Source organism: Manacus candei, unplaced genomic scaffold, assembly GCF_025592945.1.
Source record: "Manacus candei isolate 608988 ecotype Guabito, Panama unplaced genomic scaffold, ASM2559294v1 h1tg000050l, whole genome shotgun sequence".
Taxonomy (NCBI): Eukaryota; Metazoa; Chordata; class Aves; order Passeriformes; family Pipridae; genus Manacus; species Manacus candei.
In genome coordinates this window covers 17,250,245-17,272,147 of record NW_026138098.1, presented here as the reverse complement: position 1 = coordinate 17,272,147, position 21,903 = coordinate 17,250,245, and the positions used below count along the sequence as shown (strand labels likewise).

The 21,903-nt window shown below is 38.8% G+C and overlaps 2 protein-coding genes and 1 long non-coding RNA gene across 6 annotated transcripts in view; 2 read left to right on the top strand and 1 right to left on the bottom strand.

Moving 5' to 3' along the window:
- Positions 1–4,233, top strand: part of TBC1D12 (TBC1 domain family member 12) — a 43,212-nt gene extending 38,979 nt beyond the window's left edge. For both annotated transcript variants that reach the window (XM_051800561.1, XM_051800562.1), the window contains 4 exons: positions 39–167; positions 492–601; positions 2,062–2,320; positions 2,572–4,233. In XM_051800561.1, the coding sequence (XP_051656521.1) occupies positions 39–167; positions 492–601; positions 2,062–2,320; positions 2,572–2,640 (567 nt within the window). In that variant the 3' untranslated portion in view covers positions 2,641–4,233. The remainder of the gene's footprint in view (positions 1–38; positions 168–491; positions 602–2,061; positions 2,321–2,571) is intronic.
- LOC127476989 (uncharacterized) lies at positions 147–4,409 on the bottom strand. Its single transcript, XR_007906803.1, has 3 exons — positions 4,307–4,409; positions 1,762–1,914; positions 147–250 (listed from the first exon to the last, which is right to left on the bottom strand). It is a non-coding gene; the product is annotated as an uncharacterized LOC127476989 (long non-coding RNA).
- Positions 4,206–21,060, top strand: NOC3L (NOC3 like DNA replication regulator). Of its 3 annotated transcripts, none has more exons than XM_051800548.1 (21): positions 4,206–4,319; positions 5,693–5,900; positions 6,295–6,418; positions 8,160–8,317; positions 8,425–8,481; positions 9,513–9,643; positions 10,246–10,407; positions 11,156–11,249; positions 11,460–11,635; positions 11,857–11,985; positions 12,424–12,555; positions 12,957–13,037; positions 13,604–13,704; positions 14,173–14,245; positions 14,323–14,386; positions 14,474–14,545; positions 15,548–15,729; positions 15,962–16,090; positions 16,695–16,792; positions 18,772–18,856; positions 20,540–21,060. In XM_051800548.1, the coding sequence occupies exons 1-21, from the start codon at positions 4,233–4,235 to the stop codon at positions 20,669–20,671; spliced, it is 2,475 nt and encodes an 824-aa protein (XP_051656508.1). In that variant the 5' UTR covers positions 4,206–4,232; the 3' UTR covers positions 20,672–21,060. The 3 variants fall into 3 exon arrangements, with proteins under 3 accessions (XP_051656508.1, XP_051656507.1, XP_051656509.1); XM_051800547.1 differs by lacking the exon at positions 4,206–4,319 and adding an exon at positions 4,388–4,546; XM_051800549.1 differs by lacking the exon at positions 4,206–4,319 and adding an exon at positions 4,622–4,703.
- Positions 21,061–21,903: the final 843 nt, after the last annotated feature.

The following is a 21,903-nucleotide window of genomic DNA, read 5'->3' as shown; positions in this document are numbered from 1 at the left end:
ACTCACCTATGTTTGCCTGATGCTTTTCCCACTTGAAGGTACAAGGGATGTCCTTCATTGCTGCTGTGCTCATTCTCAATCTGGAAGAGGCAGATGCTTTCATTGCCTTTGCTAACCTTCTAAACAAGCCATGCCAGCTGGCCTTTTTCCGTGTGGATCACAGCATGGTATGCACAGAGTTTTCTGGTTTTGAACTGTAACATTTTTTTGTCTTGAAGGATGGTTGATTTATTGATAACTTCCTTTTGTCCTATTGAGAAATGGAGAACTTTAACCTTGATTCTCTGCAAAATTGAGAATATCAGATACTAATCCATAAAACCCATTCTATTGTTTTGATTTTTTTCCTCTAGAAACATTTAATAATTTTACTTATCCTAAGAAGTCACACTGTGCTATGTGACATCCTCAGTTCTTGGTGGGGTTTGTGTTAGTTTACAACTAAACGTTATTTTGATGACTGCTTATGAGGTGCTTTACTATCTCTACAGATGCTGAAGTACTTTGCAGCCTTTGAAGTATTTTTTGAAGAAAATCTTCCCAAATTGTTTCTTCATTTCAAATCATACAGTCTTACTCCAGACATATATTTGATAGACTGGTGAGTTCATAGAACATAGCAACCCTAACCTTAGAACTGTTGGAACGCTTTCTATTTTTGCTAGAAATCAAGAATAAAAAAATGTCATTTGGTAGGTGTTTATGTACCTCAGCTTTCTAGGTCTTGTGAAATTGTGATGAACTGTTTTGTGCAACCACAGTTCCTTTGGCACAATTCAAACTTTATTAACCAGGATGTACTCAGTTAAAAAATGAGACACATGGGGTCCTGTGTGTTCATTTTCTTGTTGCTGCAGTTATGTGTAACATAAGTAGGGGAGAGGAGGCTACTACACCATAGTAGTCTTATGACTGATTGTGAGTGGATGGAATGAGCATAATCAGCTACTGAAGAAAGTATGACTACAGGAATAGAGACATTAAAAGTAGAGGGAGGAGGAAATTTAGGACCTGATTTGGGAAGGGATAAACTAAAAATACAGTGAACAATTTGAAATAACAAATGTTGTAAACCAGAGAGTACCAAACTACGTTATGTGCCTGCAATGGAAGGCAGTAATGCATGCATCCTTGAAGTGTGGTAGAACTGCCAAATACAGAATGTCTGTTCGTGTGTGTGTGTAAGGATAAGCTTCATACAGAAACTTCTAACCCATATAATAATTCTAATAGAGTGAATTGAGTTGGGTGGAATTAAATAATATAAAAACATTGTCATCTGAACTTTGCCTGCCTATGAGATGCAGCTTATCAGTAAGCATTAAGTCTCAGCATGAACCACTTCCCAATAGCAGTAATGAGAAAACAGAGAACACTGTGCTTTGTATCAAAGAAACCACTACAAATTTGTGGGAGGAGTTCTACAATATGTTACATACAGCATGAGCTCTCTGCCCATGTGTAATGAATGCCTTTTAAAAATAAGCTTTGCAAAAAAAATGTGGTTGGACTCTTCTCAGTAAAAATAGAACAGCAACTGTCTTTAGATTTTCCAGACTTTTAATGTGAATAGAAATTCAAAAATGTATCATAGAAATATAGTTATTCAATTTTCATTAGCAGAGGATGTAGCTCTCCATTGAGATGATTTGTGGCTTTAGATTTAGTTTAGGAAACAAATGATGAACAGAGCTGTTAAACTGTATGGCTTAAATGGTAAAAGTTAAGTTATACATTTATCATCTTTGCTTAAGTTCTTACCTGTATATTGTACTCTGAGTATGAAGAGGTTTGTAACTTTAGCCAGAGCTTCCTAAGGGAGAGGATATTCCAGTGGAGGATTTCTTGTGGCATAAGAAGAGATGGGTTTCAGAGTACAAGTTCTGACTTCAAAAACTGGAGATTTGTGGATTGCTGAAATATGGGAAAAATAAGAGTGTATGAAATAAGTTGTCATCTGCCTATTCTGAGCTAATGTAACTGAGATTTACAGGAAGCTGTATTTTTGTTTTTCTGAAGTAAGTTACAGTTGTAACTGTTTCTTTTTTTACTTAACTGTAGGATTTTTACACTCTACAGCAAGTCATTACCACTTGATCTGGCCTGTCGTGTCTGGGACGTTTTCTGCAGAGATGGAGAAGAATTTTTGTTTAGGACAGGATTAGGAATCCTTCGGTTATATGAAGATATTCTCCTACAGATGGACTTCATTCATATAGCACAGTTTCTAACAAAACTTCCAGAAGATATTACATCAGAAAAGCTTTTTAGTTGTATTGCAGCTATTCAGATGCAGAATAGTAACAAGAAATGGGCACAGGTGAGTTTCTTGTATCTCTCTCTTTCTATATATATATATGAAATCAGAGATGTCAGCACATGAATATATGGACCACTTCTTTTGATGACTCTTTTATAGTCTGCTGCTTGTCTGACTTCTGAGCAATGGGCACTTCCTTTCTAATGTCTCATTCTAGAAATTAAGCTCCATGCTAATATTGTGGGTGTTAATATAGCTACTTTTTATAAGACTGGCTTTTTTTATATTCATTTAATAATTTACTTTGCCAGGTGTTTGCCTCGCTGATGAAGGACAACAAAGAAGGAGACAAGAACCACAGCCCAGCACCGAAAAACTAATCCTTGTAACTAATCCTTGAAGTCAATTGAAAATGTGGAAAACCACTTGAAGACTAAAAGCTTTCACATCACTTCTATGTGGAAAAAACACTATAGAAAATGTGAAAATGAGATGGAAAAATGACATAGCTCTCAGCGGAGTAATGAACTGATGAAATCTTCACCCTTTTGCCAGTATTAGTTTTTGTCGTGGGAAGATTTGTTTTCACACAGAATACTAAAACCTATAAAACTGAGAATTGAGGAGTTCATATTTAATACTTTAAAAGAATCAGCTCAATGCAATAAACATTTGTAATAACTTCTGTTGGTACTTAAAAAAAAATTTTGAGGCATAACTTTTTTTACAAATACCGCAAAGGCACTTTTTTGGGGGGATGAGGGAAATTCTAAATCTTAAAGCCCCAAAACTGCTATCCAAACCAAATGTTTTGGTACAAACATTACCTCCAAAATTACCAAGTTGAAAGTATTAAGGACCAAATAAGGTGGTTTGGTATGTTTATGTGCAAGATGGTTAAAATTTGGGAAAGGGTATTGTCTTATTGTGGTTGTGTTTTGTTTTCTTTGGTTTTTTTTAAGTTGCAGCTTCATTCTTCAGTCTGGGCAAATGTACTTAACTCAGGAACTGTAGAAGTATTGTGCCCAAACCTAGAGTAAAAATAATATGAATTTTAAACAGTGGTAAGAACAGGGCTACTATTTTCACTGTACAGCTTTCAAAGTGAGTGGTGTTAAGCATTTGTTTTGGTGTATTGGTTGTGGAGTAAATGGAGTGGGTATTCTGTGAAAGGGTTTTGCCACCAGAAGTTTTATTTTGTTGAGCCATTTCCAACTAACAAATACTTGTATGTAATGGTGAACACTAGATAATGACAAAGCTATCTGCGGACTTTGTTATCAAAGAAGCACCTGCTTTTAAAACTTGGGAATAATGCAGACACAGATTTTATTAGTGTGCAATATTGAAGTTCAAAAGGTTTAGTGATACTGAATTCTTTAATTCTGTAACATCTTTTAACTGGTCATATTGTATGTGTCACAGCAGTTACTTTCAAACATTTCCTGTTCTCAAAGATGCTGTACAACAACCTGTGGTTGTAGGGGACAGAAATTTAATATGGATAGCACTGCAGGTAAGGAACACTTGCACTCTCTTCATCCATTTTTGCTAATATTTAATGTAAATAAATTCCTTACATGTGGGTTTTTTAACTGGTCCCTCTGGAAATCAAGTCAAAATTATCATTATGTATTTTTAAGTGCAGGAGGCTTCCAGTTGTCTGGTGTTTAAAAGCAGAGTCTGCATAATCGGGGTAAAGATTTAGTGTGGTGTAACTTACATTGCTTTCTGGTTTAAAAACTACGTATATGCTACTCATAACATTACAATTTGAAATGTAAATGTCAGATTTTTCTTAACTTATGTATTCACTACTTTAATTGGATCCAATTTGTCTTATATTTTTGTGTTATCTTGTACAGTTTTCTTACTTTTCAACTATAAATCTGTATATAACTGTAAATAGAAGGATCAAGCCTTCCTTTAAGACCACTAGTACCAACTCCTGTGTAAATAAAACTTATAGCAGATGCGCGTTATGCCTCTTTTCCATTCTCCTGAAATGTGCTCCAAGAGCTGGTGGCCGCGGGGTTGGTGCCTCACCGAGGAGCCGAGGGTAAGCTGGGGCGCCCAGTTCGAGCCCTCCGGCCCGACAAGGGCCTGTTTCGGTGCGCGGCAGCGTCTGCGGCGTTAATTAAAATGTACATTAATTGGGGCGGGTGTGGTCCCCGGCCCTCAGCGCCCCGCCGGCCTCCACCGCCAGGGGCCGCTGTGGCGGCGGCCGGGCCGGGCCGGGAGCGCTTCCGCCGCCGGCAGCACGCGCGGGCCGCCGCCATGAAGCCGGTAGGGGCTGAGGGGGCAGCGGCGCCGGGCGGGACGGGGAGCGGAGACTGGAGTTCCCGCGGGCTCCACGTGGGGCTGGGCGGGGTAGGGAGCAGTGCCCAGGAGCAGGCGGTGCCGCCGCGGCCCCGGCAGAGCAATGCGGGGGTGCCTAGGGCAGGTATCGGCGGGGTCTCGGCAAAGCGCAGCCTCGTCCCGCGTCCCTCGGAGGTGATTTTGACGGAACCGAGGGATGGAAGGAGGTCGGAACGGCAGTTCGGGACAGGGGGGAGCGGGACAGCCCGCGGCGTGTCCCTGGGGCTGCGGGGGGCACCGGGAAGAGCCGAGCGGGGTCCGAGCTGCCCCCGCTCCGCGGTATCGCCTGTGCCCGGCACAGGGACAGTGCCGGGGCACCCCAGTGAAGGCTTCCATGCCCGGCTTCTCTCCACAGCCCTTGCCTTCCCATGCCGTCAGTAGGTAATCCCAGTCCATTTCCACCCCGAGCACCCTTGGGATTGTTTTGGTGTTTTGGCATAGGACGCCTGTGTTGTCCTGTGCCTCCGGATTCTCCCTGAGCCCTGTTTCCCACGGCCACCGTGGCTCCCTGAGCTTTGGCACCTGCAACTCGTACATCTGCATCCTGCTGCTCTGAGCCTTGCAGGCAGCAAGGCAGCCCTGCCGGGTCCACGCAGCTGCTGGTCAGGGAGAGTTTTCAGGCCGGAGAAAGTTACAGCTCAGCATGGGGAAGTGTGCTGCAGGAGAACATTTACCCGAGGCTGTGGCCTTGTACTTTAAAGTACCCCAAAGTACTTACCGTGTGTTGGGGAACAACAGCATCCTGAAGAGAGAACAGAGTGCTTGGGAGCACACAAAGCACCCTAACAACGTGTTTGCCATGCTTTGAGTGTCCATGTGTCTAAAGTGATAGACATAGGGTTTAATAAAAAGGTTGTTAAACAATGTTTCTGTAGAACATTCATCACGGGTGTCTCTTCTCAAAAACGTAACACGGTTGTGTAAATTTGAAGCTAACTGATGATACTGTTTGGAAGAAACATGTTATTCAGCCCTAATAGAGAGAGGAACTTAATGAGATCTTAACCAGTGAAATAAATTTCACAAAAGGCTGTGAATGTGTCAGTGACTTGTCATTTTCTGTTTGTTTCCTAGAGAAGAAACAAAAAGCGAGTTCCAAGCTTTCGCAAATTACTGAGAACTAGTCAAATAAAACTTGACAACAAATTAAAGAATAAACAGTATAAGCAGAAGAGTGCTGCTAAGAAGTATCGAAAAGAACAAAAGAAGCTAAGGGAGGCTGTCAGAGATGCTATTTCTAGAAAGCCTTTTCCGTTGGAAGAATGCAAGAAAAAGCAAGTTGGTAAGTGCTCAGAGTTATTTTAGTAAGCAAGAAGGTATAAATGTTACTAAATATTCTGCTGCTTTATGTTGTGAAATTCAAGAAAACAACATTCTCTGTGTACAAATAATTGATGTTCTTGTTAAAAGAAAGGGAGAGTTGTGAAAAATATAAAATGTAGCTGTTAGGGCATCAAGATCTGACAGTTGGAGATGGTAGAAATGTGTTTGTGCTGATCATTATTGGATGTCAGAGGGGCAGTTTTCTGGGATAACACAAAAGACATGCATAAAGGTCAGTGAGCTCCAGGTTGAAGTAAGGTGTAAAATCTTTTCACAAGCCTAGGCAGGGTTAGATTTTCAAGTTTGAATATACATACCAGATCTTAATCTGTAAACATTATCTTCTAAAATAGCTGGAAAATACAAAGAAGAGGAAGAAGATGCTCTTCCACTGGACATGATGGATGAAGATGACTTAAAATTAATGGAAGATTTGGCCCAAAAAGCATCCTTTTTAACCAGAGATCTTTCTTCTAAGTGAGTGTTGTTGTGATGTCTACTTTTTGTACTAATTCAGCCTTGTGCAATTAATATGTAATGCAATACATCTATTGGGAGGTCCCTTTTAGCCTGGTGTTTCTTTGCAGTTCCAGTTTAGTGTTTCCTTAGCCTGTCAGTACATTCAGTATTAATGTATTGGCGTCTCTCAGTACATTCACCTGCTCTACCTGACCTTCAGGATACTGTTTCTGCAGTGCTCCTGCCCGTGAGGTCCCTGGCTGTGAGATGAGAAGCGTTTCTCAAACTGAAAGAAATGCTTTAATCTGTAAACAGTCTTTTTTTCTGTATAGAGTATTCAGGACATTCCCTGGACTTTGGGCCTTTATACATTTTGCATTGCAAATTGCTGGGGAAAAAAAAAAGGGTTCTGGAATCCATGTCTGTAAACACATGCAACACCAAAACATTCATACAAAAGATTTGTCACCAGTTTTCTGGAGCAAGGTGTTGGGTAGAGTTCACAGTGAAGTATGGAGAAGGACAGTGGTCCTAGTATTAAAATTGTAAGTCTTTACAAATATCCTTCTACAGAAGTCTCTGATTACATGATTCTTTGAAAATCTTAACTTGCCTTTTTTGATGAATGTGAAAACGAGTGTATACCTAACTGCTCTAGGGTGGTTTTAATTTGTTAATGCTGATTAATATCAGTATCAGTTACTAATCATCTGTAGCAGTACTGATTAACATCAGTAATCAGTTACTAATTAATAATTTAGTATAGTTTTGAAGGAAAGTAGTAAATGGCTTTTCATTTCCAAAGTTGCAGTTGTGCTGTACTCTACTGCAGGGTTTCTTGTAGCCACATAGCAAGTTCTTGATTTAAAAAAAATTTATTTTAAACCTTCCCCTCTCCCCAAGCTAACTGGATGTGACATAAGTTTAAAGTCTTGCAAAACTCAAAATTTATTGTGTGTTTTTATTTAATGACGTTTTGCAAGATGTAGGTCTATGTGTTTTACATTCATTATGCCAAAACATTTTTAGAATGGTGGAAAAATGGAAGTAGTTGCTTTTTTACCTGTTTTACTAGATTTTACCTCCTTTCATAGTGTTCCCTTAAACTGGAGAACTTTTCAATTTTCTTTACTCTGGTCGACTGTAAGAGTTCTTAAAAACTTGTCAAATATTACATCACTTATAAATTACATGTTCATATTAGCACAGACTAGATACTTATGTTCTTATATACTAAAGTGTAGTTTAGGAACATACCTGCAAAAGGTTTGCTGTTGTCCCTGGAGAGTGGGGTGTGACATAGGCTTTCCCAGTAAGCAGAGTGGAAAACTGATAGGAGTAGTGGTGCAAGTAAACATGGAGTAGGGTAAATAAAAATGTTCCCTGACCCTCTCAGTGTCACATCCTTGTTTAGACTCACCTGGCAGGTCAAGGCACAGTAAGGGAGAGAGAGGCTGTGGGACATCTTAAGGAAGGCGCTGGACTGTTTGTCCTGTGAGAGGATCCTAGTCCTGCTTGTTTGCTGTCCTTCATGGCAGGACTGCTGGGGGTTAAGAGTTTAATCAGCCTGAGCCCTGTCAGGGCAGCCCCTCATGCTGTGGGGGAGCACAGGGAGGGAGGAAGGGCAAGTAACACAGCCCCTTGGCCTAGGTGAGGGGCGGACACTTAATCCAGTTAGTTACCACTAGTGATACACTGTCATACATGGTTCTTGTCTAATTAGGTGGCTGATACATTTAGTTTGCCTTGTGTTTTTCAGTGAACCCGTTCATGTCAAAAAACGAAAACATGAAAGTGTGATTGAGAAATATGAGAAGGTGCCAAGACGAATGCAGACAGAGCCAGAAAAGGAACTCATCCATCTGCTCCCCATCAAAGACAAGAGTGGCATTATTCCTCAAGCTGTGGAAAAGCCTGGTAAGACACAGATTCCAGAACTGGTATAGTAGCCAAAAAGTATATAATTTATTCTTTTAAAGTTTCACGGTATTACGTGCTTGACACTAGACATTTTATTTTTGCAGTTCTCAATGTTGCACATGATGAAGAAGAGGGTACAGAAGAAATGGAGGAAGGAGAGGGTAATAAAACATTATGTTTGCTTTGTGTTGGGTTTTTTAATGTTTTTTTTTTTTTCTAAATCATTGCCATATCTGAAGAGTACTTTGCTGTTCCCTAAGGAAGTTTGTAGTTTAAGTGTATTTCGTTCAGATTTTTTGGATATGTTCATTACCATGTTGCCATGAAAGCGTAACAGTTAATCAAAGCTTGCTTTCTTACCTGTTAGATTCTCAGGACCTGAGGAATAGCTGGCTTCAGAATCTCTTTCTTTAAAATTATTTTTATTTTTTATCTGGAACTGATGTGTTCATGAAGTTCCCTTTATCAGTTATGCTATCTTTGCTAGTAAGATGGATCATATTGGTCTTACATAAAGAATGTATGCTGTGGTTCTGTTGATTACTCAGATCATTTTGAAACGCAGTTCAGGACATAGGCTTGTGTAGGCTTTTGAATGTCTATCTTTGTCTTTGAAATTTTTTGCTTAGAACATCAGAATACCAGGAAATTGAGATTTTTGATTTGCTGTTGGTTATCCAGTTAGGAGTAATTTTCAAATAACAGTTGCAGTTCTAACTTTGCCACTTCTGGGTCATTATTGTCTAAATATAATCTGAAGCTGAGAAAGGACATAACAAAGTAATACTCAGAAAACACCAGCAAAACAATTGTATTTTTAAAAGAAAAAGTGAATGTTGAATAATTTGCTGCAAATTGCAGAGCACTGTGGTTTCTTGGCACAGTTGGGGTAATATGTTGAGTTTCCATGTTCTCACCGTACTTCGGGAACACTGGACAGATTCAAAAACATTTAGTCTGCTTCTTTTTGCAAGCAAAAGATTTTGAAGTGGAGCAAAAATTAATCTCTGGGTTAATATAAGCACTAGCAAAGTCATTCTTAAAGCTTCTTTGACTGCGGAACTTCGTGTGTTACTCCTGTGGGGTTAATACCACACCCACTGAAATGGTGTTGAACTGTAGTTTGCAACATGGTATTTGTTAAGCCACTTGCCCACTGACCCTCTTTTCTAACTCTCACACCTTGTGCCAGACTTTGTTGAGGAGCCCCTGCCTGTTCTGACTCCTGAGGAAATGGCTGCTCAAAGGCGACAGAAGCTGCAGGAGAGGAAGATGCACATAGCTGCCTTAGCATCTGCCATTCTGTCTGAGCCAGACAACAATGTACGTAGCATTTACTTAACAGGCACGTACATGTACCTCTGTGTGCGGTAAGTCAAGAAACAGAGATCTGAAGTGACCAAACAGTAGCAAAGGCACAAGAATACATGGGTAGAACAAGGAAAAGGTCAGTGTTGTATCGCTTCTCAGGGGCTGTCAGACTGTGAAACTGCGTAGGTTGGTGGTTGGTGTAAAGGATTTGAATCAGGTGAAGGTCCAGGTGACTGTGTTTGCTCTGTTCAGGAGTAATTTGTCCCTCTGAGTACTTGTGGTTTTAGGAATAATACTGTCTGGGGTATTTTCTGTCCAAACTACCTTGTTCCTTTAGTGTGACCCTTATGTAAGCTCTGATTTCAGGGTTGTATCTGATAGTTCTCAGTGCTTCAGGATATACTAATGATTTTTTATAATTCTGTGCAAGTTTATAATAGCAGGACAGTTTGATTATTCCTGAGATTAAAATTTTTTTGGGACATGTGGCATTTCTTGGCTCTTTATGCAATGCTAAGTAGAGTGAGTAACTGCTGAGTTAAAGTACATTGTGCTTGTCCCTTGGTTTGTAGTTGATCTTCAGCTGATTTTGTCTGCCTGTTTTCTTTAACCAGATTAAAAAACTGAAGGAGCTGCGTGCCATGCTGATGGAACAGGATCCTAATGTGGCCGTGATTGTTCGCAAGCTGGTCATGGTTTCCTTGATGGAGATATTCAAAGATATTGTGCCTTCTTACAAAATTCGGCCTCTGACCGAAGCAGAAAAGGCTACCAAGGTAAAATATCAAATTTATTTATAGGGTAGTATGAGTAGTTCAGAATTTTTTCAGTTGTGCCAAATATGAACACTGTTCTTTTTTAATATAAATTTATAGTTCTGAGCAAAGGGTGACAAATATACAAATACTTGTGGAAGGTCTGAAGCTGTGACACTTTCAGGAGCAGAGGTCTTTGTTTTGAACCTTTAATTCTCACATACTTCCTTTCAGGAAGTAGGTGATATGCTGGTAGTAATGGAGAGGAAAACTAGTATATGAAAGTAGTATACCAAACCTGGGTGACTTTTCTCATAACCCTTTGAGTAAGGTCCCACACTAAAGAAAATTAGAAAGAAAACAAATTATGCAACATTGTCACCTAACTGGCATAGATTTCTTTGAAATGTGTTCAACAATTTACTGAACAAATGCAGAGTAACTTATTTTGTGCAGCTTGTTTTTAATCAATTCTTTGGAAGGTTTCTTGAGTGTAGGTTTAGTGCAGTTTAGAGTCATTAAAATAACATCTAGTTGTTAATTTTACTTCAGTCTCTGTAAATGAAATGGGCCTAGTTGGAGAAGGCCCTCTGAGCACAACTGTAGAAAAATACAGGAATATTTTAGTGTTAATACATTTCTAGGAAGTTCTGTCTAGAAGAAAAAACTACTTAGATATCTGATATTTATTTTAAACCTTTTTTTTCACCATTGGCTAATTTCAATATTTAGCTTTCCAAATAAAATTTCATTTCTCTTATGTTTACAGGTTAAAAAAGAAACTCAGAAACTGAGAGAATTTGAGGAAGGTCTTGTGAGCCAGTATAAATTTTACTTAGAAAATCTGGAACAAACAATTAAAGGTATAGTCAACACTTCCCAATTTTTGTAGTAAAGGCAAAATTGTTTGCAGCATCAGTTTCCCTCTGATTGAGTGCAGCCTGCTGTCTTTGAGATAGTACTTGCATGAAGTATGTAGGAGAATGCCTGCAATCACTAAAAATTTAAATATTTATAAGCTTCCCATCATTCTGAACAGTAATCACTAAAAAAATTAATAATGTTTTGTTCAGATTGGAAGCAAAGGAAGTTGAAGAAAAGCAATGTCATCTCATTAAAGGCATATAAGGGTCTGGCAGAGGTAGCAGTGAAGTGTCTGTGTGAGCTGCTTGTGGCCCTACCCCACTTCAACTTCCACAACAACATTATTGTTCTCATTGTTCCACTCATGAACGATCTATCGAAAATGGTAAGTGATTTTTCTGATTAGAGAAATAGTTCTTGTTTTGCTTGAAGAATAATCTATTTCTGAGCTTTATTCCACAACATCCAGATCTTGTGGCCATTTCTTTTCACTATTTTAAAGACTGTGTCCACTTTCTAATTAGTAAATACCACGAGTATCATCTGCTACTAGCTGTTGTTGTGGACTTGGCTTTGCAGAACAGTCTGTGTGATTTGCTTTTTCAGATTTCTGAACTGTGCTTTGAGGCAGTTAAGAAGCTCTTTAAACAAGACAAGTTGGGCTATGCTTCACTTGGTGTGGTTAAGGTCATTTCTGGCCTTGTGAGGGGCAGAAATTACGATGTCAGACCTGAGGTAAGAGACCTTCTGTTGTACCTCACAATATTCTTCTGGCAAAGGTTGAAAAAAAATCTGAACATCAAAGTCAGCATGGCTGCTGGCTACAGACAAGCAGAAAGTCCCCACTCTGTCAGACCACAGACAGTTTAGGATTAGGCTGAGCCAGAGGGTTAGAAAGAGAGGTATGGGGCAAGGGAAGGAGACTGGGAGTTCATCCTGACAGAGGTGTGGGTTAAGTCAGACAGGGAGACTTGAAGTGAGAGGCAAGTGGACAGTGCTGGGGAAGGAACTGGGAGCAGAGGTTAGAGATACAGGTATGAAGGAACAGGAGGAGAGTAAACAGAAGAACCTTTGACTGGCAAAGCCCACTGGATGGAATGGAATTCAGGATTTTTTACCCTCTGTTCCTATAGTGGATCACCTTTCATTGTATTTAATTTGTTTTTACCATAGGTGTTAAAAGTATTTCTTCACTTAAGAATTAAGGAAGTAGAGTTACAAAAAGATTCCGAAGACATTGCACCAAAGAAAAAGTTCATGACTTACAAAGAGAAAAGAAAGAATCTTTCCAGAATGCAAAGAAAGGTATGACATGTGCTTTCTCGTGCTCTACTTGTGCAACTTTATGTAGCAATTTGTTCCAATTTGTTCCAGCAATGATTGCACATCTGTTCTTGCCATTGTTAACTCTCAGCATCAGTGATTAGTGTTTGCATTGTACTTGAACATTTATGAGCTTCTGTGGGGAATTTAATTATCTTCCTATCTTTTTTTTTAGCTCTTTCCTGTACTGATAATGCTTTTGATTGGTTGTTTCTGATAGCAATATCTAAGCTGGTTACCCAGTAGGTACCATAAGTCACAGGGTGACTTATGTAACTCACCAAGCATGGAAGATTTGTTCTCTGGGTATCTTTGCAACCTAGATATCCAGACTGGTTGGAAACATTTAATCTGTTGTTTTAAAATCAGCTGTGTATTTTCAGTGGAAGAAAGCGGAAGAGAAACTAGAACGAGAACTCCTGGAAGCAGAAGCATCAGAAAGTAAAGAAAAAAAATTGAAGTTGGTAAGTAATTTAGAGATTATTTCCCTACTTTTGCAAAGCGGCTGCTCCTAACCGTTTGGTAATCAAGTGTCTTCATTCCAGCCTGTCAGCATTCCATATCTCTAGAGAATGTTGTCAGATAACAAACATTTTGCCTGTACCAGAGGTCTAGGTTTTAGTAAACCAAGGACTCAGTTTGCCCAGGAAGGCCAGCTTAGTCATTCCTATTCCCTTCTGCACTCTGCCCAAAAAGGTATTGAATCCATTGCAATATGTCTTGCAGGTGCCCTATTCCGTAGGACACCATGTAGTGGGTGTTATCAGCCTCTCAGAGTGGCCTTCAGGGAAAGGAGGAGTTTGACTGGTGTGGGCTGTTTAGCCAGGAGGGTGTGAGGGAACAAAGTCGAAGCAGGAGAGCAGGACTTGAGCTTTTCTGCATAAGAAGAGTGGAAATGGCAGAGCCAGGACTGGTTTGGAAGGCTTCAGTGCAGACTTGAACAGAGAGAAGCATTTTCAATTGAGTTTAAGTGAAGTAGAAATGTCTGTTTTCCATGATTAAGTATTTAGTTTTGTTTTCTTTCCTTCAGCACACAGAAACCTTGAATATTGTATTCGTAACTTACTTTAGAATCTTGAAGAAAGCTCAGAAGTCTCCACTTTTGCCAGCTGTGCTAGAAGGTCTTGCAAAGTAAGAACTGACTCTGCCTTCTTTTGTGTGTGTTGGAAAAGACATAAAGCACTAAAAGAATTTTTGACTTTGAAAGGAATTTATAAAAGCGGTGGGAGAAGATGGGTCCCTGACAAATTAGTTGTAATTACTTTATTTCTCTGCTGAAGTTCTCAGCTATTTCCAAAACCATTTCAGTGTGATGTGAAATTTCCCATGATGGAATCAATGTGGTTCAAACCCAGCAGGGTGTGATGTGATTCCATTATTTTGCCTGATTACTTCCTGAAGGACATGAGCATGTCTCTAGAGCTATTGGGAAGCCATGATTAGCAGCTGGGGGCTGAATCATTCCTTCACGAGAAGACAGTAAATGTTCAGCATTTGATTTAGCTGCTTTTAAGGTGTGGATTTTGGCAACTTAAAATACTTTGAACTGAGTTCACAGATAATATCTTTAGCTAAAAATAAAAATCTCTTTGATTCAAGGTTTGCTCATCTCATAAATGTGGAATTTTTTGATGACCTGTTGATTGTTCTTCACTCTCTTATTGCATCTGGGGTAAGTTGAGTTTACTTTTATTACAGTTTTCTTAAAATTGCTTTCTTTTGGGTACTTAATCAGTTTTGTATTTTTAGGATTTAAGCTATCGTGAGAGTCTTCATTGCATTCTCAGTGCTTTTCATATACTTTCTGGTCAAGGTAAGAGATTTTTAAAAACAAACTTTTGTTTAATGTTGTCTGATAAATCAATGGAGTAAATGTGTTTGTTTGGGATTATGTTAATAGGTGATGTTCTTAACATTGATCCGATGAAATTTTACACACATCTTTACAAGACACTGTTCAGCCTACATGCAGGTAATGCCAGATTCTTGTTTTCAATGTTTACCTAGATAATGTTTATTCTGCCTCTTTGGTGTCACAGCCTTAATGTAGTGTTAATAAACTACAGTTGTTTTAAGATGCCTGAGTTCTGAAAAAATTACTGTCTGGTTTAACTTACTTTTTTCTTAAGTTGCACATTGCATTACTGCAATACAAGTACTTGAAGTATTATTGCAATACATGGTAACAGGTTCTAATCATGTAATTTCATTAGGGAGTGCTGAGTATGTGGTCTTGGATAAGCCTTTACCCTGTCCTCAATTTAAATATTTTTACTTCCTTATAATTGTTTCTTACAGTGGCAATTTAGAAATTCTGGGGTTTTTCTCTAATTCTTTCTCTAACAGGGAAGGAATCTTTACTTTTTCCAATATTAAATTTAAATTATTTTAAAAATTAATTCTGTCTTCTAAAATTTTCTGGTGTATATTTCTGATTGTTATATTTCTGGCATTTTATTTTTCAAATCTAAATTTCCCAATAATTCTGAGAAGTTGAATAGTTTAAGAAAATGTATTTGTAAAATTTGAAACTAACATAATTTTAATTAACTTCATTAATGCGTATTCACTAATGGAGAAATATTAAGAAAAAATATTCTGCAATTCTGGATGGGTAAAAGACTAAATCTTTGCACTGTTTAATAATTTACAGATGATACAGTGGATTGTCATGGGTTGACATGACATGGATGCACTTAGAATTAAAACAGTAGCTGTGCCTAATGTTTAGACATTTTTGACAGAACAAGTATTTTCTTAGAAAGGAGTGCAGAAACAATGATACATTTTTTTCTATTCAAAGCTGGAGTACTTTTACCAAAAAAGGGTGTATGCTTATGTCTATATCCCATGAGAACTGTGTTTGAACCTCTTGGCTTTTGTGCTGTTTCCAGTGTCCAGTCCATAGCAGAGTATTCAGCTGTATGTTCCACAAAATGGTTATTTACTCTTTTTCTGAAATTCTGCATTTGAGGTGGTACCAATGAGGATATAGGGATTGTGCTCCAGTGCCTGGATGTCATGTTTGCCAAGCGGAGAAAGCAAGTTTCCCAGCAACGAGCTCTTGCTTTCCTAAAGCGACTTTCCACACTTGCTCTTCATGTACTTCCAAATTCCAGTGTTGGGATATTGGCAACAAACAGGATATTCATGCAAGTAAGTTTTACTTGTTGAAATTTTTAACTCGATGACTAAAGGTTATTGAATTTTTTGACAAATTGATTTTATGCAAAATATTTTAAAGCATCTTAAGCAAGAATGATGAAAACAGGGTGTCCTTAAATGCTGCTGAAACTCAATAACATGGAATGAATCCTGGAACTGACTTAGCCATGTTATAATTGGATGTGTAATAAAAGCAACTCAGTTGGTTTTTTGTGTGTTGTAGATGTTCCCAAAGATGGACCTCTTACTAGATAATGAGTCTCAAGGCAGTGGAGTTTATCTTCCAGAACTAGATGAACCAGAGCATTGCAATGCTCAGAACACAGCTCTGTGGGAGCTGCATTTACTTCAGGTTAGTAACTGAGTGAATTGGGAAGTAAAAGTCAGCAGTAAATAGCTGCTAAATGTTTATATGCTTTATACAAATAGAGAACAGAGGTCTCCAGGCTTATCAGTCAAATCTGGCCCACATGAGCCTATTCCATACAAAGAGGAAGAGCAACACAGTGATATGGAAGGAATGGACTCATGATAACACTGGATCTTACTGCAGGTTGTTTAATAGGATTCCTTTGGAGGCTTTTGCAGTTTGTCAAGTTCCCTTTAAATCCAGCCCTTGTCCAGGGAGGAACAGACACCTTGATCTGTTGTTCCAGTCAGAGTTTGGGGTTTGGGGAGGGCTTCCTTGGCCCTTTCTTCCTGTTTTCTGGGAGTAGGAGTTAGAATAACTGTGGAGAGTCATGTTCACAGCATGACATACAGTGAATAAATGTATGACTGAGTGTTCTCATTCACTTAACCCTACAAACTGAGTGATTTTGAGGTGCTTTTTCTATTTAAAACAACAACAGAATGTTCCATCTTATAGAAATGGAAATAAATGTGAGAATCTGTAGATAAATAAATTATTATCCCTCATCCTTCAGTCAACTGCCTTCTTTCTTCCTTTCTTTCAGAGACATTATCATCCAACAGTGCAGAAGTTTGCAGCACACCTTATTGCTGGAGCTCCAACTGAAGGCTCAGGAGCTCTTTCACTTGATTTCAGCCAAAGGTGAGTTATCAAAGAGATCGGGTTTTTTAAAATAGTGCTTTGAAAGGAAGCTGTTGCTTATGCTTTATTAAAGGAATTCCTAAAAATAACTCTCCATAAAATTAGAAGATTCTGATCTTCAAACTCTCTTTGTTCTTCTGCCAGTACAGAATGTTGGCTGCCCTTTTTTTTTTTTCTTTTGATACTTGCTGCCAGGCTGTGACAAGGGTAAAAATCTCAAAGTGCAGTGTGTTTTCTTCCCACGGGAGCAAAATTTCTGCATTTCCTCAGCAGCAGCCCTGATCTGAATATGGATCAGGATCACTGAATTGTGGTTGTCCAGAGTAAACCTGAAACCAAGTTGCAGCGTAAGGTCCATAGTATGTTAAAACTCGAGAGCAGCCATGCTGGTTCCACTGAGGGTCTAATTTAGCATCCTACCTGGCAGTGGCTGGAAGCAGGTGCCTTGTGAAAAGTAAAAACGGGGCATACATATAAGGCATGCTCTGAGGTCAGCTCAGTTGGTTAGAGCATGGTGCTAATAACACCAGGGTTGTGGGTTCAATCCCTCTATGGGCCATTCACTTAAGAGTTGGACTCGATGATCCTTGGGGTCCCTTCCAGCTCGGAATAGTCTGTGATTCTGTGACATGCTCTGAGCAGTGTCTTGGCCTCTGACTGGTCTCAGCCTGGTGGATTTCCTGAACCTAATACCAGTTTCTGTTAGTACTTTGCTCTTCATAGCGTTCTTTTTAAAACTGTTCAGTGTCCCTTGAACCAAAGCACACATTTTGTGAATGCAGCATTGTTTGATAAGGGTCCCATGAGTCCACAGCTCCTTAGGTTAAGACCTGCTGTCTTTTGTTTTGAACCTGGTGCCAGTATGCTTCATTTAACAGCCCTTGGTTCTTGCTCTGGGAGATTAAGTGAACAATCTGCTCTACACTCATTCCATGCCCCACAGAACTTGGTAGGCCCTCTATCATATCATCCCTCCACCTACTGTCTCTTCTGGCTCAAGGGATCTAGCTCAGACAGGAGCTGTTCCATACTTTTCCTCATCTTTGTTGCATATTCCTGAACTTTTACCAACTTAAGCATTTCAAGATGAGGAAATTGGAGACTCAGTTGCAATATTTGAGATGTGGATGATCTGTAGGTTTATACACTGATGTAACTAATTTCTATTGTGTTCTCTGTTTCTTTTCAACTCCAAACAGCATTAAGGTCACAACCCTATAAAAGTATCTGTCATAACAACAAGATTTTTTTCCTTAAGTGATAGTGGTCAGCTCAGAGCTTATTGTGTTTATGTAAAGCTGAGATTGATTTCTTTTTCCAACACTAAATTTCATTTGACATTTTATTGATATCTCATATGGACTATCTGAAGTTCTTCACATGGAGCTCATTTTTACTACCACAAATAACTTGGTAATCTCCAGCTCATCTTTGAGCATGTTAGAAAGCACAGATCCTGGAACAGACCTTGTGGAAATCCATAGTTTTTCCTGCCATTGCAAAAACTGGCCACAAACTGTCCTCAGTTTCCTGTCTTTTAACCAGTTCTTTTCTCATATGATGGTCTTCCCTGGTCTCACGTGGATGCTTAGTTTTCGTAAAACTCTTCGGTAAGGAACTGGGAACTGTTGGAAATTCTAGCAGATTGTGTCAGCTAGATAATCTTTATCCACCTTTTACTTTCCTTTATTAAATATGTACAGATTAAGCAGTGAGTGCTTGGAGCTCTGGCAAGCCAACAGAACAGTTTTCTTGTCTCCCACAATTGAGTATTTTAGACACATTTTACTTGACTTGCATTGTTTGCCAGCTGTTGGCTTCTGATCTTTTGCAGGTGATGCTCATTACTCTAAGTTCTCTTAAAGTGTGCTGGAGGATTAGAGTGGTGTGTGTGAGAAGCTGCCCTTAAATTGTTGATATATCAGTTGAAGATGTATTTATCTAATGCCATTTTTCTTTCACTGTGGATTTTGCTGTAGGTCTGCTACAGAACTTTTTGAGGCATACTGCATGAAAGGAATGACCTTTAATCCTCCTGTTGCATCAGTGACACCCAGAAGAAAGGTACCATCTTGTCTCTGTGTCCTTTTTTAACCACATGATGTACCAAAATAACCTGTGTCTGCTGGCTCACTGTGCAGTGCCCAGGCATTGGCACGCTCAGTTTGGCTTTCTGGTTTCTATACTTTGCATGTCAAGTATTTCTTTTAACTGGTGTAAGATAGGACTGACTATAAAGAAGAAGTAGCTGTATAAATAGTTCCACCTCCCACAGCTTCAGTTCATGTAGCAAGATGAATATGGTAGGTGTTATTTTGCACTTTGCAGTGGTTCAGTGCAGATTTCTTGGCCCTTTTCTGTAATGATGAACTAATGTTTGTTCAAAAAGCAGTAAAAAACCCCAGCTCTTTCCCCAGTGTGGGTAGTTGGCAGGACAGCTGGATTTCCAGAGCCTTTGATTCAGTATCTAGAGAGATACTGATCCCTATTAGCCTCACTGTAGCTTTAAAGTGTAAATTTGAGGGGAACAAAGAGTTAATGTATAAAGATGAGAAAGAGGGGAACAGTTTTTATGTCCTCAGCACTGTTCCAGAGGTCAGCCTCCTTTAAATGTCCAGTGAGGGGTGTCCTTTAAAAAGTGATAATTTTATTTCTTCCTATAAAAACATTTAACCTTGTCAGTGCTCCACTTTGTAACTCAGTAATGTCAGTTGAAGCCTTGAGAGCACAATTTTTTTTCCATTTTAGAGAAGCAACTCTTGAAAATGTGTTTGTACTTACTTATTCCATCATTTTACAATGACTTCTTGACGTGTCTGTCCTGCTAGGGAGTTATATTAGCACCTCAGACAAAGCAAGGCTGGGAGCAGCAGATAGGTGAGAGATTTGAGTTGTAGTGCTTGAATAAGGAAAAGCACAAGCTTTTTAAGGTAGCAGAAACAAAAGAAGAGAGAAAACAAACTGTCCATAGGTGGTTATAATGGACATAACTGGGAAAACTACCCTGGGGCTTTGCCTGCTCTCTGGTTTTTGGGCTCATTTAACAAACTTTGGCAGTATCTAAGTTCTATCCTCTCTGTCCTGCATATTCTCTGTGTGCCATGCTGCCTTTGTCAGCACCTCCCTGGTGTTGACAGAAGCTCCAATTGGAGCCCCTTGCACTACTAAAGAGAGGATCTCATTTGTCCTTGAGTGCACAATGTACTTGACTGTGTGAGTGCTTAGACTTTAACGGGGGAGCTTAAATCATGTGTGTGATCATAATTCCTCATCTGAGCACCAGGAAAGAGTGGAAGGCTTCAGCTCTGTCTGGAGGTAGAAGGGTCAGGGCATTCCTTTCTGACACAGCCTCTACTGTGAGCATCATTGCTCTCACTGGCCTTTTAATCAGAGATGCTTGATTTATATATATAAGTGCTTGATTTCTGTTTCTGAGGTGTGTTGAACAGGAAGCAGTGTGTAAGCACCTCCAGAACTGGAAGCTGTGGCTGTGTGTAGTAGGTAATATTCCAAAGTCCAGTTTACCACAAAACAAAAAAACCCTGAGCTTATGAAGGGCTGACACATCACTTGCAAGTGAAGGGGAACTTACAGGCAGGGCAGGCAGGCATGAACTGCCAATTCCATAGGTCTAGAGTCTGGATGACTGGGGACATGGGAGAGTAACAGGACTGCTAATTTAAGCTATGCATGGAAAACACATACTGGCCTCGTTTAGTAATGCAACTAATATTTTGTAATTTTCAGGATACCTTCTCACAAATGGATTCATTTGTAGATGAAGAGCTAAACAAGCAGCTTCAACAACACATCAGTGAGACTGTTGTTCACAAATCCTTGGATTTTGCTAAACACTTGAAGGAAACATCTTTGTCATAAATGTACCTATTACTCAACTTCAGTTGGCTTCTTAATTATGGAGAAAGATTGGCTGAAACTAATTTCCACTCATCATTAAAGGAATACAAGTAGGCTTTTTTTTGAATATAGAAACACACAAAAATGTAACAGCAGTTTTCCACAGAGAGTTACAAACCTGTCCACTTAACTACGGAGCCCGTGTTTGCAGGGCTGGGGAACCACAGTGAACAGTCACATCAGTAATTTAAAAAGATACAAAACAAGGCTATTTAAAAATTGTTTGCAACCATGCATGATTGTATTTTTGTTTATATATTTTCTAATTTTTATAACAGAATATAGACATATGTATTTCCAAGAACTCACTGGTTCTGTTGATAAATTAATAAATATTTTGAAAATGTTAACAATATTGGCTTGTCTAAATTACTTACATATTCCAAATCTCTATTTTTTCTGCTGCATTTTTTCTGTTTTTCTTCTGATGTCTTCTAACCATTTATCTCATCTTGAAATGATTTTGTATTTTGTGGAGGTTTTACCTCTGGTGAATCTTGGTATTGGCAAATTGAGAATATTGGATTTCAGTTCTAAACTGGCATCATGACTGAGTGCTCTACTGCAGTGTCTTCAATAAACCATTGCTGTCAAGAATGATGGACAAATACAAGGTAAGAATGTAAATATTTATCTTTTTATCTTGGAAGTAATTTTCTCCTGGTTCCCCAAATATAAGTTATTGCCTGGTTGTTTTAGAATCCATTTAGAATCCATTTTCAGCTGCATGTTGGCTTTGCAAACAGTAAGTGAAATATATGAATTAATTAAAAGATGATAGTGTCTTTATGTGAATTCCATTCTACAGGAGAGCGTGGTGGGCTGTCCCTGTCTGACAGCTCAGCTAATGTATTTTTGTAGTGTTTAGTCCATGATGTGATAATGATATATGTGTAAGTTTTTCAAAGCTTTCATTCAAGTCAGAAAATAGCTTTTTCTCTAGGGTATTTAGTTTTTTATCCTGATTTATAGTTCTTAGATAGTTTTAAAAGTAAATTTCCTTTTTTCTTTTAATACATGTTTTTAGTATTAATCACACTAATTCACCAACTTTCAAATAGTTAAACATAAATTCACAGACATTTTTAGAATAGACATCTATGTATTAATGGATTAGAAAATTCCTGTTTTACTATGTAGATTACAAAACTACATACATAACACTGATATTTATACATGTTTAGGTTGTGATT